This window comes from Notolepis coatsorum, assembly GCF_963971535.1.
Source record: "Notolepis coatsorum genome assembly, chromosome: 19".
Classification (NCBI taxonomy): domain Eukaryota; kingdom Metazoa; phylum Chordata; class Actinopteri; order Aulopiformes; family Paralepididae; genus Notolepis; species Notolepis coatsorum.
Window position 1 is genome coordinate 65376650 of NC_140183.1, and position 15921 is coordinate 65392570.

Here is a 15921-nt window from a genome sequence, read left to right on the forward strand (position 1 = left end):
GTCAAGTGTCATTACTTTAGTTATCAAAGGTGGAATCTCTGGACATAAGCAATAGGGATGGGTACCGTTAGGGCTGGGCGATATGACGATATTATATAAATATCGGGTACAGTTCATTAACGATACACTTTTTAAACGTATCGTGGATATCGTGATGTTTTGCCCAAGAGGCTTGTGTCGCGTCAATCTGGTCCACACGTTGACACTTTTGAACAGCGCCGCCCCACACACACACTACTGCATCAAAAGTGACTACTTATGATAACAAAGGCATTCGTTTTGTGGCATTAACGACACGTTATAATAATAATAATGCAGGACCTGTTCAGAGGTCTCTATATAGTTACACTTTCAATAACATCAGCGTATTTACATAGTGCCGACCGAGGTCGACCTAGATATAGCAAGCTCGTTCATATCTCAGCCCGTGCTGACTCAGTTGTGCCCATTCTGCGGTCTGTTAATAACGTTTTCAATCAGACAGATGTATGGAAAGGCTTTTATTATAACATCCGTTGAAGTAAAATCATTATGCCTCCAGTCGTTTAGTCCTTCTGCGGAGCTAAAAGCTAAACGTCGGCCGCGGCGAGCTGCCATTGTTATTGTCATTGAGCTCTCCAATGGCGGAAGTAAAAAATAAATACGCGCTTTCCGATTGGTGCTAAGAACAGCAGGGCGGGTGCAAGCGATGTGACGTAATTGGCAGACGCGACTGTCAATCAAAATGATTCTGTTTGCCGACTGAATGAATGAGAACGTTATTAAAAGATTGCAGCATGGGTACAAATAATACAGTACAGCTCAATACAACAACAGTCAACAGCGGACTGGAGGATGCAGACCAGAGAAAGACTTTCGTCTTGTTTACATCAGGGTCCCCCATTTTCAATTCATCATATTTCATATCTAAATCATATAATATCTCATTGCTAAATATATGCAATATATAATCTAATAATCCAATAATCTAAATCTAATATATAATATAAAAATGCTAAATGCATGGGTATTTTATTTTGTCTTTAATGTTAGCTTGCAAACTCAAATACTGTCTTGGTAAGCCTCATAATGAATTTTGGGGAAAAAAAGAAAAACATCGTGATGCGTATCGTGTATCGCCGAAAGGTCAGAAAATATCGTGATATCATATTTAGGCCATATCGCCCAGCCCTAGGTACCGTTCACATTTGAACCGATATGGTACCGGTACCTGTGAATCGATACCGGTACCTAACGGTACCCTTTTTCTGTACTTTAGTCTCTAAAAATGTAATCTACCTACCTCAGTCGTTAAAAAAAATATCCAAACTTCAAATAACTACACGTTCGACCGTTTTCGGCTTGCCATTGCCATTGCCCCGACTATTATCCCTGTACCCAAAAAATCCAAGCCTGCTTGCCTCAACGACTACCGCCCTGTAGCTCTCACCTCCATAGCCATGAAGTGCTTTGAGAAGCTAGTAAAGGGCTACATCTGCTCCTCCCTCCCCATCAACATGGACCGCCTGCAATTTGCATACCGCCCCAACAGGTCCACGGAGGACGCCATAGCCCAGGGCTGGGCGATATGGAAAAAAATCATATTGCGATAACGATATGATAATTTTATTTTATTTCTCGATATCGATAATTATCGAATTGTTAAGTATAAAAAAAAAAAAAAATTGTTATTTATTTTTATTTTTTTAACAACAGATGTATGTTTATTTTGCAGCAATTCTTTGTCATTGCCGCCATCTTTAGTGTTACATCCCCTCACACTCCAGTTCTCAGGCTGCAGCTGGTTTAAAAGCTAAAGTAAACCGGCTTCTCTGCTGGCTGTGGCTCCAGAGGAGTTGAACAGTTCTGGCTCTGCTAGTTTATTTTCGATCTTTTGGCGCTTTTTTGGTGGACAAACCACCGCACATGTGCACTGTGACTCGTGACTGGAGTCTAGTTCTGCTAGCACACATAGCCTACTGTGTACAGACGGTTTCAAAATGTATTTTAAATTAGAAAGCAAACAAAATAAATGGACAAGAGAAAAAGAAATCTGAATTTGGTCAGTATTGTCATTTGGACAAGCAAAGCCATTACTTTAAGTTGCAGGCAAGAAAGACAAGTCTGTCCACTGTCTCTGGTTTTAAAACTGCCCTGTTGCAGGTAAAAAAAAAGAAGAAAAAAAAACGATTTTTTATTTTATTTCGATATTCGATATTGATTATTAAAATATATCGCGATATTTATCGTTATCGTTATATCGCCCAGCCCTACCATAGCCCATGTGCTGCACACAGCAGCATCACACCTGGACAAGAGGCAGGGGAACTATGTGAGAGAGAATGCTATTCATCGACTACAGCTCTGCATTCAATACCATAGTCCCCTCCATACTCATAGCCAAGCTCAGGGACCTAGGCTTGAACTATGACCTCTGCCAGTGGGTCTTGGACTTCCTGACGGGCAGACCCCAGGTGGTGAGAGCAGGCAACTGCACCTCCTCATCCATCACCCTCAACATAGGGGCCCCCCAGGGCTGTGTTCTGAGTCCCCTCCTCTACTCCCTGTACACACACGACTGTGTGGCTCAGCGGAGTAGCAATACAATCATCAAATTTGCTGACGACACAGTGGTGGTGGGCCTGATCTCTGCCAACGACGAGAGGGCCTACCTGGAAGAGGTCAAGGTCCTGGCGGGATGGTGCCAGGAAAACAGCCTCTCTCTGAACGTCAGCAAAACAAAGGAGATGATTGTGGACTTCAGGAGGTCGGGGGTCAAGGACTACAGCCCCCTCAGCATCGACGGGGCACCGGTTGAGAGAGTCAACAGCTTTAAGTACCTCGGAGCCTACATATCCGAGGACTTGACATGGACCACACACATTGACAGTGTTGTGAAGAAGGCACGACAACGCCTCTACTTCCTCAGGCGCCTAAGGAAGTTCCAAGTCAGTCAGAAGATCCTTAAGAACTTCTACTCATGTACAATAGAGAGCATCTTGACTGGCAACATCACCTCCTGGTTTGGGAATAGCACTGCACAAGACCGAAGCAGACTACAAAGAGTGACACGTTCAGCCGAACGCACAATTGGAGGGGGGCTCCCCACCCTCCAGAACATTTACAACAAGCGTTGCAAGGGCAAGGCTAAGAGAATCATTAAAGACTCCAGTCACCCGAACAACTGCCTCTTTGAACTGCTGCGGTCAGGCAAGCGATACCGGAGTCTCAAGGCGAGCACAGAAAGACTCGGAAGAAGCTTCTATCCCCAGGCCATCAGGCTACTAAACGAACAATGAACACTACACAACAACAACCATCAAACGCACATAGCACACACATCCACACGCACACACTCACTTTAAACAAACACACTGTAGCACCCACTCCACACACTTTATAGCACACACCCACTTTAAACAAACACACTGTAGCACCCACTCCCCACACTTTATATTTATTGATGAAGGATTGCACTACAACTCGTACACCTTACTGTAAATTGTACCTAAATTGTACCTCATCCCATTTCTGCTTTGCACTATATAGTACTGTACATTAGTACACTGCATAGTATTGTATATTATATGGTAACTCAGTTACGTCTATTCTGCATCGAACATTGTACATATGTCTATACTGAACACTGTGACCTCATTTTCTACTTCTAAATTACATGCTATACTATGTTATTTGATACTATCTTGTCTAGCACAGTCTCTGGAGCGTAACAGTAAGAAGCATTTTGTATGAAAGTATTCTGTACTTCTGTATGACAACTATTAAAGAAACTTGAAACTTGACTGCTTTGTTGTTGAATCAGGTCAAATCCTAGGCAAGCGTATTGTAGAGGAGCCAAAGCTATATATTTAGGTTATTGTATTATATGAATGTGTATATGTTTATTTTTATAACCTTACATTGAAACGGCATTAGGAATATTGATTGGATTTAGATAAAGTCATTGAACCGTATTATTTGTCATAATAGAACCTTCTAGAAAATTCGTGATGTCACAGTATGTCATAGTCAAACATTCTAGAACGTTTGTGATGTCACAGTATGATGTCATAATGGAACATTCTAGAGCATTCGTGATGTCACAGTATGATGTCATAATCAAACATTCTAGAACATTTGTGTATCTATATATATTCAACAATTCTCTCCGAATGGAATTCTCTTTTGCTGTGGAAAGTGAGATGTTGTATGCGGAGGCAGCTAAGGTGCATCGGCCTAAGAAGAAGTCTTCAGTGGAGTCAGTCAGTGAAGGGATTGATCTGCAACGGTGACATGAAGGGGAGTGACATCAATTGGTGGGAATTGTTGAGCGTTGAGGAGTATAACTTGATCATGGCGAGAGCTCAAAAGGAGGCGCGAGCGCTCAGGGAGGGGAGGAACGACAGCGATAGGGGTGAGAATAGCCAGGGCAAAGGGAAGGAGTCGGGTGGTGACAGAATGGAGTATAGTGGGGAGGAGAGTGAGAAAGAAGGGTGGGAAAAGGTGGGGAAGAAGAGTAGGGAAAGGGGAGTAAGAGGAAGAAAGAGGAGGAGAGGAACGACAGCGATGGGGGTGAGAATAGCAAGGGTAAGGGGTCGGGTGGTGACGATATGGAGAGTGGGGGAGAAGGGTGGACGAAGGTGGAGAAGAAGAGTGAGGTAAGTGAGGGGAAGGGGAGTAAGAGGAAGAAAGTGAGGGAAGATAGCTCAAGTGGGTCAGAAGGCGAGGGTGGAGGAAATGATGTTGCAGAAGTGATTCATATAGTGGTTAGGCTTGAGGGGGAGGGGGGAGTGAGGAAATTAGGTATGTTCGAGTTGCCCAAACTCATTGACGAGCAATTAGGTGAGGTAAAGTACACGAGAGTTTTGGGGGATGGGAATCTGGCCGTATGGGTGTGTTAGTGAGGAGCAGGTGGAGAGGGCTAGGAAGATGAGGAGCATTGGTGGGGTGGGTATAAGTAAGGTAGTGAGAGTAGGGGAGAAGAGGGAGGGGGGATGTAAGGGGGTGATAGCTGGGGTACCGGTCGAGGTTAGCGTAGAGCAGCTGGTGGAAGAGTTAAGTGGGGACGTGCGTAATGGCATAGTTAAGAGTGCAGAAAGGATGAAGAGGGGAGCAGATAGGATAGTGACGGAGACGGTAGTGATTAAGTTTGAGGGTGGGGTTGTTCCTAGTGAGGTGTTTGTAGGGCATAGGGTGTTTAGGGTTAGGGAATTTGTTCAGAGTCCTCTTAGGTGTTATAGGTGCCAGGAGTTTGGCCATATAGCTATTACGTGTAGGAAGGGACAGAGGTGTGCTAGGCAGGGCTCGAGACATATATATATATGAATAATTCTACGTTAATAAAACATACCTGGTGATCAACTACAGTTTGCTGTAAACATTATGATCTGTGTGTAGTGTTCTGATAACGACGGCTGCACAGTGCAATACTCCAATTCAGCCATTGGCAATTCAGCCGTTGGGTGGGGGGCGCTGTTGAGCGGGCCTGTGACCGGACCTGAAAGCGCCCCTGGCTCTGCGGCTCTGCAGTTGCATACTATTGGGATTCGTTGGGAGCAGCATGGAGTCTCGACTCGGGACTTATTTTATTTTAGCAGCAGTTATCAATATCAACCAGGAGGACAGCGTGATCTAAGGGACATGTTTCATTACTAGTCAAGTGTCATTACTTTAGTTATCAAAGGTGGAATCTCTGGACGCAATGAAATGCGTGATGAGCGGATGAGCAGGCCCAGGGCTACTATGGCTGGCAACCCGAGCAATGGCGTACTCGGATTTTTGACCACATAGACTTTCTCCGTGGTATGTTTGGCTCCCTTTCTCAGCTGCAGTCTGGCGAAACCCGACACATCCAACGGAACCCGTCCTGGACCCAATAAGGGTCTCTCTGCTCTCTGGAGAAGAGGCTGCTGTGCATGGGAAAATATACTGTTAAACATTGTCTGTGACACAGCCGTAACATCCGCTCCGGTGTCCAATTTGAAAACGATGCTTTTCCCCATTATGCCTATCTCAGCAGTCCATGCCTCTTGCTCAGATGTCACAGAGCCAAGAAAATAGCCCCTTTTCTCTTCTTCCTCAATACCATGCACAGCCTTACCAGCACGGCACACACGCTGGTAGTGACCCATTTTCCCACAGGAATGGCACCTGACCTCATTTGCAGGGCACTCGTGTTTAGGATGGGGCCCGCCCCCACATTTGTAACACTGTGAGCTGTTTTGATTTTTACTCTGGCTGCTGTGTGCTCCATAACTCTTATTTTTGGTGAAACTAGGCTTGTCATACTGCTGCCTGCCTTTAAACACTCTGTCCATAGAGCTAACACTATCCATGAGTCTTACACAACCGGCATCGCTCCTCAGTGTGTGTTGCTGTTTTTTAATCTCTTCTGATTGTCTAGCCATGTTAATGGCTTTTTCCAGGTCTAGATTTTTCTCCATCTGCATGCGTTCTGAGAGATGTGTGTTAGCCAGTCCCACTACGATCCTGTCCCTAATTAGCTCATCATGCAACGTCCCATAATTGCAGTGCTCTGCTAATCCATACAGGGCAGTAATAAATGCATCCACAGTCTCGTTTGCTTCCTGCTTGCGCATGTTAAAACGTGCACGTTCATACACAATGTTCTTTTTCACAACAAAGAAAGACTGAAAGCCATCTCGCACTTTACCGTATTCCAGCTGGTCTGTAGCACTGAGATTCAAGCCTCTCAAAACATCATCAGCTTCATCTCCCATACAGTAAATCAACGTGTTTACCTGATTTTCTTCTGAGCTTGCAGTTAAATTGCTTGCCTGACGGAACCTCTCGAATCTCCTGATCCATTTAGTCCACTCGAGCGGCTTGGAGAAATCAAAGGGCTCAGGCGGTTGGATGTTGAAAGTAGCCGCAGGTACGTTAGCCATGATGCTACCTCCGCTTCTACCTGGCTGCTCTTTCTCCTCCTTGTCACTCATGAAGCCTCTTTATTCCACCTCTGAGGTAGACCGTTTGATCTGTTTCACAGCACTTCTGACTAGGGATGGGAATTGATAGGATTTTATCGATTCGATTCTTTATCGATTCTCTTATCGATACCTGATCAATTTATAATTTAAATAAATAAATTGGAAATGCAACAGAACTAAGCTGGTTAGAATAACAACATGCAACTTGACATTTCTGATTGTCATTTATTGTTGAGCCCCCATGTCAGGGGCGACAGTGGCTCGGGAGGTAGAGCAGTCGTCTGGCAATCCGGAGGTTCCCGGTTCGATTCCCGCTCCTCCCGGGCAGCGTGTCGATGTGTCCTTGAGCAAGACACTTAACCCCTAACTGCTCCCGATGAGCAGGTTGGCACCTTGCATGGTTGCCTGCGCCGTCGTTGTGTGAATGTGTGAGTGATTGGGTAAAATGTAAGGAACAAATTGTAAAGCGCTTTGGATAAAAGCGCTATATAAAAAAGCAGCCATTTACCATGTCAGACAAATACAAAAACTGTAAAAAATAAAACATTAACTATAGCCTACACTTAAATAAAATAATGTATTTGAGATTCTCTTAAAATGTATTTATTTGTTTATTCTTAAACTAATTTAATCTATTGAATAACAGTCGTTATTCCTCTGACTTCTGTCTCACACAGACACACAGAGCTCCCTCCCCGGGCCCCTGTCCTGTAGGTATTGGCTTGTGTTGCTACACGGACACATTTGTATGTTGCACCATGGTACTTCCTGTCTGACGGACTCAGAGTAGAGACTTAGTAAATAAACAATCCGGCTCTTATTATGTGAACTAAAGAGTACAAGGTTTACACAACAGTCCCCACTCGCTGTTTTATTGTATTTGTACCTGTACTATCCGCTGTCAGCTGTTTATCTCTCTTTGTGAGTTTGATTAAATATCGTTAGCTCACGTTAGCTAGCGATAGCTCCGCGGCTAATTTTAGCTCACCCTAAACTAAATCAATGACTATGTTCTAAAGCATTCAAGTAGTTTTCACTGCACATAGAAGTAGCCAAACAGCGGGAGCATATTACCAAAACCCAGGCAATTTCGAGCCCTTAATGAATCAAATAGAGTCTGCCATGGCTACATGCTAACGCTAACATTATTACGCAACTAGGAAAAACCTGGCAGCGATAAGGGAATCGAAAGTCACGGGACCCACACGGTTCCAGGCATCGGCCAATTAGGAACCGGTTCCCAACCGGAACCGGTTTTCGATTCCCATCCCTACTTCTGACACCATGTCGCGTATTCTTGGAATAACGTGAGACCACAACTGTGAGCTGATCTGGTCATTTATTTACCATCGCAATCACGTACGTTAACTCTCCCGTTACCTTGAACTCCCCTCCTATACATAGTCCCCAGCCCCATTCCTATTGGCCGGGCACTCACCTTACTTCCTGTTCGTCATACCAATAGACCCGGCCCACATAGATGGTCTAAACTATGATAACACCACAATATCAACAAATGCTCCAGCAATAGTCGACTCGAGTGCATAATACCTCCGTGCTCACTTTAGCTAGCTCACGTTAGCTAGCTCACGTTAGATCTATCTGTCCCAGTAAACTAAATTGTCTTAACGTTATCTACCGGGCTAGCAGTAGCTACAGATAGCTCCTGATATCAATGTCTTATAACATTGATTGAATGCGTATTCTAGCTGAGGGCATGTTGAATGTGATTTGACAAAAGAACCGTAACGTTATACCAATAGGGTCCAGCTGCATCGCCGGAGAATCCTTGCATGCTGAATGTAGGGTCTAGCTGAATATAGGGGGTCTAGCTGCAGGGCCGGAGAATCCTTGCTGGAGCTGGAGGCTACTCAAGTATACACACAGACAGTGGAGCTGTTTGCAGATAGCGAGCATTTTGACTTATTGCGTGGTGGCGATGTCTCGCAGATAATACAACTACAAGTATGATTATATAATATATATTTTATTTAAAAAAAATCTTTTTATATAAAATATATATATATTTTTTTTAATCAAAAAAAATTTGGCAGGTAAGAAATATGCTTGGCGGGTAGATTCTTCCCATCTACCCGCCACTGGCCGGTGAGTCAAAAAGTTAATTTCGCTCCCTGGTTAGCTGGCTCCACTATAGCAGCCTGTCGATGTACTAGCCTCAGCAAGCTAACGTTAGCTGGCTCCACTAGCAGCCTGTAGATGTACTAGCCTCAGCAAGCTAACGTTAACTCCACTCTAGCAGCCTCCCTCTCTCTCTGCTAACAATCCTGATTCGATTCTTGAACCTATTTAATTAAAAAGGAAGATATTGATGGACATTAGCTATAGTATAGCTCAGCAGCTGTAACAGAATAACACTGTTTTACCCCTTCAGAAGCATTTATATAGACATTTTAAGATAAGTTAATATACCGTGATATATACCGTTACCGTCTATGCTTCAAATTATACTGTGATATAAATTTTAGACCATACCGTCCAGCCCTAGTTTGACACCAAAATTGATCTATGTTCAACATTCTAACAACAAACCCTAACCCAATGTTCGACACATTTGTACCACATGCACAAACCTGCTTGATTATTGCCCCAAATAGCATGCAAGTTGGACAAAGTGGGTATGTCTGGAAAGAAGAGGCGTGTGGGTACCTATAAAACCAATGTTCACTCTGATATATTCATGTGAACAGCCATGGGACCTTTTGAAAGATGGCAGTTTTTTCTAGGTCGAAAATGTAACATAATTTTGAATCATTGCCTATTAAAACCCCCTTCCCAACAGTTGGGCTTAATGAAAATGGTACCAATGGAAAGCTTAGCTTCTCTAGTTTACAGGGATACCAATACCTTTGTGTTCGCTCAAATATTGAGCGCGCTATGGACCAAGATATTTATTAATGGGCAGAACCTTGATTTTACATGGTGGCCATCTTGAAATCCATCATGATGATGTGGCCCCTACCCCAAAATTAAAGCTATGGTGATGTCGAACACGTGGAAAAAATGTGGTGCTTTTGTCCGGCGCGTCCACATTTTTTTGCTAAGCCACCGCGCACTATAAGTGACTGCATATTCAAAAGCCCCTGGCTTGCACATAGCAGTTACTTCCTGTACCCCCCTTCCCCCATGCTGCTATGATGCCTGAATTTCCCCAAGGGGATCAATAAAGGAATCTTATCTTTGTAAATCTGGTTTTTAGTTTTTTACTGCAGCCTAGTTGGTTGTTGAGTCATTTCCAAGTTCACAGGGTTTGTTTTTGTTTTCCTCAGCTTTGTCATTGATGATTTTTTTTGTGTAGCTGTGTGCAGTTTTCACAGAGATATAAGCTTTTGCCCTATGCGTGTGTGTGTGTGTGCACGGTGATCGCTGATGAGGAAATGAGAGAATCGATTTTTCAGCCCGCCTCTATAGCGTGCATAAGTACACATATACTATCGATAATCTAGCGTTTATTTGAAAACTTAATAAATAGTTTTCTAGAATATTCCAGTAAATGCCTTTTATCACAGAATCTATATATTTTCCTGAAAAACGAGCGCTTTTCAAAATGCTATAAAACGAAAATGAACCGATTATTAAAAGAAAAAGAAATCAGTTTAGACAATGTTGACTGCAAACAAGTCATTGATAAGCGACAGGCAGATTAGACACACAGGCTTAGCCATAATGTAAAACAGAGATTATGCGTTCACACCGCTATGATTGAAGTGGGTGGTGGCATTTAACCATGTTAATGGCTGGCACTCAAACTGTTAAGAGTCACCTTTTATTTTACAAAAAGTGATGTTTGGTGAAAGTTAGATTTGCACTTTATTAATCCCAATACGGAAATTCATTCTTGTTTGATGATCAAGAGGCACCTTTTATTTGTTTTAAGTGAAGTTTGGTGAAAAAGCAAGTTATTGCACTTCAATAACTTGAATGATGAATTCAACATTCATCTTTGTTTGATCAAGAGTAACCTTTTATATATATATATATATATATATATATATATATATATATATATATATATTATTTTTTTTAGGCTGTTAATGTTCAGATGAAATATGTGCAGTCCATTTAAATGTATTATTTTGTTGTCTCCAGTTGAGAGGTATTCTTCGTCTGTGTGAAAGTCTGCGGGGAGGGGAGGGGGGCTGGTCATTGTTGATTCCAGGTGCGTCTGGCGGTCCGGGAGGGGGGGGTGATACTGCCTTGTATCCAATATCCATCTGCCTTTGTTTCATGTTCGTTGTGGGGGAGGGGGGTGGTTCTGTCCTTTGTTCTGGGCTGGTTAGCCTAGCTAGCCTAGCAATTCATGGTTGTGTTTGATGATGATCCTTTATGAAATGACAGTAGCTGTAGAGGCAAAAACTACAATATCTCAAAATCTGGCAAAATCACCATTTCCACCTGTGGTGTCTCCGAAGGTAGGGATGCACAGAATATTCGGCCACCGAAACATATTGGCAGAAAATTGTTAAAAAAGGCCCTTTCGGTCGAAATCAGGTAGCTGAACAACACTGGTAAAAAATAAATACATTATATATATATAATTTATATTAATCATATTCAGCCATTCGGTTTCAGCCAAGAATTTCCCATTCGGTGCATCCCTATCCAAAGGAATTCACTTTTGCCTGTCATGTTTCTGAAATGAGACCGCCCACCGGCTATGCAAGTCGACAGCCAAAAATATATACTTTGTACCGAGGGCATGAACAATTTTAACAAACCATAACCGATTTGAACCCGATGTGAGTTATTGGGCTGAGCTGACGTTTGTTCTTTACAGAGCTGTCTTCCTTCTTGTCCCCCACAGTTAAATTGAGTTTGACGCTTCTGCGCAACACCCTCCCAAAACATATATGCACGGTGGTGCACAACCACTTCAGAAAAGCATGAACTCCAACAAGGTAAGTCTTTTCAAAAAGCAGCCATGGAGCGGCACGCACCCCAAAGGAATGATCTAACACTGATATCTATCTATTGTCGGGGTAGTTCTTTCACATATGGGCCTCCTTTACTCTACACTTTACTCTACACTTTACTCCGCACTTTACTCTACACTTTCTCCACACTTTACTCTACACACTTTACTCTGCTCTTTACTCTACACTTTCTCCACACTTTTCTCCACACTTTACTCCATAGCACTGGGAAATGTTTTTGTTTTCCCCCTCCATGCCTAATGTTATCTTCCCTGAAGGCTACTGTGGTGCTTGAGGCAGTAGAGACTAATGGCAGGAGCTTCTGGCATGGGAACTGTCCAGCTTGCTGCTACAGTGGTAGCTGCTACAGTTAGCCCCCCAGTGCCTGTGGCTAAACCTGCATATTGGTTCAAGAAGACACTTCAGTGGCTTTGCCTCGTGAAAGTAGCCCGACGGCATGTGTTCCTGTGTTTGAGGAACCCTCCAGCGCCGGTGTTTGCTAATGCCATGCTGTTAAAAAATGTATATGCTCTTTCTTTTAAAAATGTTAAAACTAGGGGTGGAACGATACTCAATTCACGATATGATACACAATATGATAGTCACAATATAATTTTTTTTATTCTTGTCCACAGGCAAATGTAAAAAATAATTGGTGACACGGCTTGCCTAAATCATTTTAGATCAGTGATTAAACTAGAGGTGCGCCAATACACATTTTTCAGTAGGCCTACAATTACAATTGTATACTTGTATATTAATTGTTTCCTTATTACCAATCGGACTGCTTGAAAGCCGGCCACATCAACTACCAAAACGTGTATTTAATCGATTATAGCAACATGGGCAAATGAGAAGACACAGTCTACCCAGAAACACGCATGCAGACCAGAGCATGTGAGGGGAGTGGAGCGCCCGGTAATCTCACCTGAGCGAACAATGCATTTTAACATCTGCAGCTCAATCCACTCAAGGCCGCTCAAATGCACTCCGTTTCGGTCATGATGCTGCATCATTTAATGTACACATCACAAAGTTGCCAATCCTTTGCCTGCTGTTTACTTTCACTTTCGAGTTTCGAGGGACAGAGAGACCGGGCTTCACTCACTGCTCCCAGGGAAATGTGTGTGTGTCCGCTGCATTTTCCATTATCATTACATTCACTAATTCAGATGTATACCGTATTATTTAACTTGAATTGAGATAGAGAGCAGAGAAGGGACATGCCAGACTCTTAGTCCCGGCACCCAACCGCTGGCTGGGGGGAGCGTGCAGTTCCTGGAGATGGTACACTGGGCGGCAAGGTGGCTCTGGAGAGAGGGGCAAACACATGGCGCTAGCAGCTGGCCCCTAGTGGGTGCTAGCTTGGCCTGCACATGTGAGAGCGTGGGGGAAAGTGGATTATGAGAGAATGCAAACACATGCCACAGTGGGCAGCCGGCCTATACAGGTCCCCAGGATCCCTCGGCAAAACATCTCATTTCCTGGTGACCTTTTTAAAATCGGTGTACAATTTCAATCTCTGCAATGTAAAAAAATATATATAATAAAATTAATATATGTATATACACGTGTCTGTGTGTGTGTATATATATATATATATATATATATATATATATATATATATATATATAATACGATTTAAGAAAGTCATTTTAAGTTGCTATTGTAAAATTATGAACATTCTGCAAAATAAAAAACACATGTATTGTGTAACTGCTATGGTGCTGGTTAACCCTTTGTAGTGTGGTAGTGAAAGGGTTAAGTGCTTAAATTCAAAACATGTAGGCCTACTGGTAAAATCAAGTTGTCAATACTGACACAATGCACAATACAAGAGTTAAATGTGATAATTTACTGACACCTAGTGGCGGTGATATGCAACTGCAGAATGTGCCAACCATGTGGGCGATTGGCCGTAGGTGTGTTAAGCACATTGACAGCGTTGTATTTGTTGTTGACGTTGGCTACTCTGTAACTGTGCCGTTTAAGATACCAAATGAATAGAATTGCCAACAAAATGGACAAATGCAGCAGCAGTCTTACCTCTTATCTACATCTACAAGTAAACAAGTGACCACTGCTGTCCTCTGCGTCCGCTGTCAACACCACCGCCCAGGTGTCAGGCTCCTCATTCACTTCCGGTCACTTTGGGGACCTGGTGTGATGTTGATGAATGAGGTTTAAACACGACTCAATCTTAGGTATCAATGGTTCACTAAAACGTCTGCTCTATGCAGGACTACTGAGTTTACTCTGGAACACTGCCACTGAGACTTATTCATACCATTAGATAGCAGACATCTTGGTTGGCAAACGCAGATGATTGTAATTGAATAGCAGACGATCATCAGCAAATGACAACCTTGGCCAGCGGGCTGTGGCGTTGCGCCATATTGGTTGGTATGAAAAAGAAATACTATGAAAATGTTAAGTGTCTTTTTATTTGTCTCTTAACCGCCTTTCTCTGACATCACTAACTCAACAAGTAATTCACAGAAGTATATTCTCACCTAGTGAGAAATCGGTTCGACCGCTAGAGTGCATCATTCAGACCCCTCTATGTAGAGACTTGTCTGTGTGATGTGCCCCCTGTTTCTAACGCAGGCACCATGGAGGCCGAGCTAACATTCCTCTGTAGCCTGTCGTGGAGTGTGGAGGGAACCGGGGACAATGGGAGGTCACTCCTCTCCCAAAGCCTCATCCTGTCACTAATGGCTATGTGTGTCTCTCTCCTCCCCCCCCCCCCATTCGGGTTTATTCCCTTCCACTGAAGGGACAGAAAAGGCAGCGGCATTCTGCTGACATAGGTAAGTCCTGGCTCCACACAGTACCACGCTGCCGACGATTGGGGGAGTTTGGCGGCTGAGGCCTTGGGTCTCTCCTGCGTGGTGGTGGCGGCCGTGGCATGTTTCGCCGCCCTTGAGATTCACTCTCGAGACGTGTGGTTTGACGTCGGGCCGTCCGGGGGCCTCAGACTATTGGGCTCCGTGTTTTTCACGGCTGAAATTTACTCACTGTATTCTCCAAGGTCTTCAGCTAAAATATTTAGCGATGCCTGTTTTGAACTGAACAACGTTAGAAATGACAACGGATCCTTACAGAACGATGCTTCAGCAATGACTGGCATCTCTAGCTTCTTTTGTACCTGGCAGCTTTAGTGGCGAGAGCACTTGGACCAGGGTTTATAAGGACTAGACATCGTTGGTGTCTTCATGCATCTGTTGGAGTGCTGCTTGCTGAAGACCCTCTCACTGCAGGGCACTTTGTGCTGGGCGGTAGTTGTGTGAACATCTATCTATCTTTTTTCTGTTTCATAAACATTTTGAAAACACTGCTGAATGCAGTATTCTCTTTTCTCCACTCTTGAGGCCTGTGTTATACTGGCCTTACTTGAGTGAGTGGCTAATGATCCACTCCATGCTCCTAAATTGTAGTGAACTCTCCTCTCCCTGCTTATCAGATTACATTGAATCATGCAGGTGTTTCATCAGTCTTTGACAGCTGGGCTGCCTCATCGGTATCCACAGAGGTGGATGGGCATGGTGAGAAGCAGTGCCTCATGGGAGTTGTAGTCCTGCGGCCCAGCTCTGGGCTATGTGAAGGTTGGCAGAGAACTACTGCTGCCACTGTTCCCTCCAGGCGTAACGAGCACTCATGAGGAGGTTGTGTTTCTAACAGTTGTTCAGCGAATAAAGGACATCCAGGCCTGATTTAACTGGCCTTCTGACCTTCTAGTTTGTATAAAAGCACAGTCACATTTGTAATGACGCAATGCCTGCCTTTATAGAGAAGGCTCCTCAGCCATAGGCTGTGTGGAGGTTAGTTGGTTGGACGTGAACCTTGGTGTTTCACTTGTCCACTTGTAAGGCTTTAGTTTAGTCACTATTATTGTTTAGCTTTCTGCTAATTGCTGTTGTGTTTTCTCAGTCTACACTAAAGGGGCAACCGTCCAGACCGTTCCTTGTCTCACCAGTCTTCTGAAGGGGGTCACTGAGCCTGTTATTGGTAAGCAGCAAAGCCAGTTCCTCACATACACTCATCATCCGCGCTGAAGCACT

The 15921-nt window shown here is 43.7% G+C and overlaps 1 protein-coding gene across 3 annotated transcripts in view; it reads left to right on the top strand.

The window, feature by feature from the left end:
* Window positions 1-15921, top strand: part of LOC311245839 (uncharacterized protein) — a 39518-nt gene that overhangs the window by 5007 nt on the left and 18590 nt on the right. Inside the window, exons 2-4 of one of the 3 annotated variants that reach the window (XM_084335842.1) lie at window positions 11752-11845; window positions 14637-14670; window positions 15791-15868. In XM_084335842.1, the coding sequence (XP_084191968.1) occupies window positions 11798-11845; window positions 14637-14670; window positions 15791-15868 (160 nt within the window). In that variant the 5' untranslated portion in view covers window positions 11752-11797. The remainder of the gene's footprint in view (window positions 1-11751; window positions 11846-14636; window positions 14671-15790; window positions 15869-15921) is intronic. The other 2 variants (XM_084335843.1, XM_084335844.1) reach the window with 2 other exon arrangements.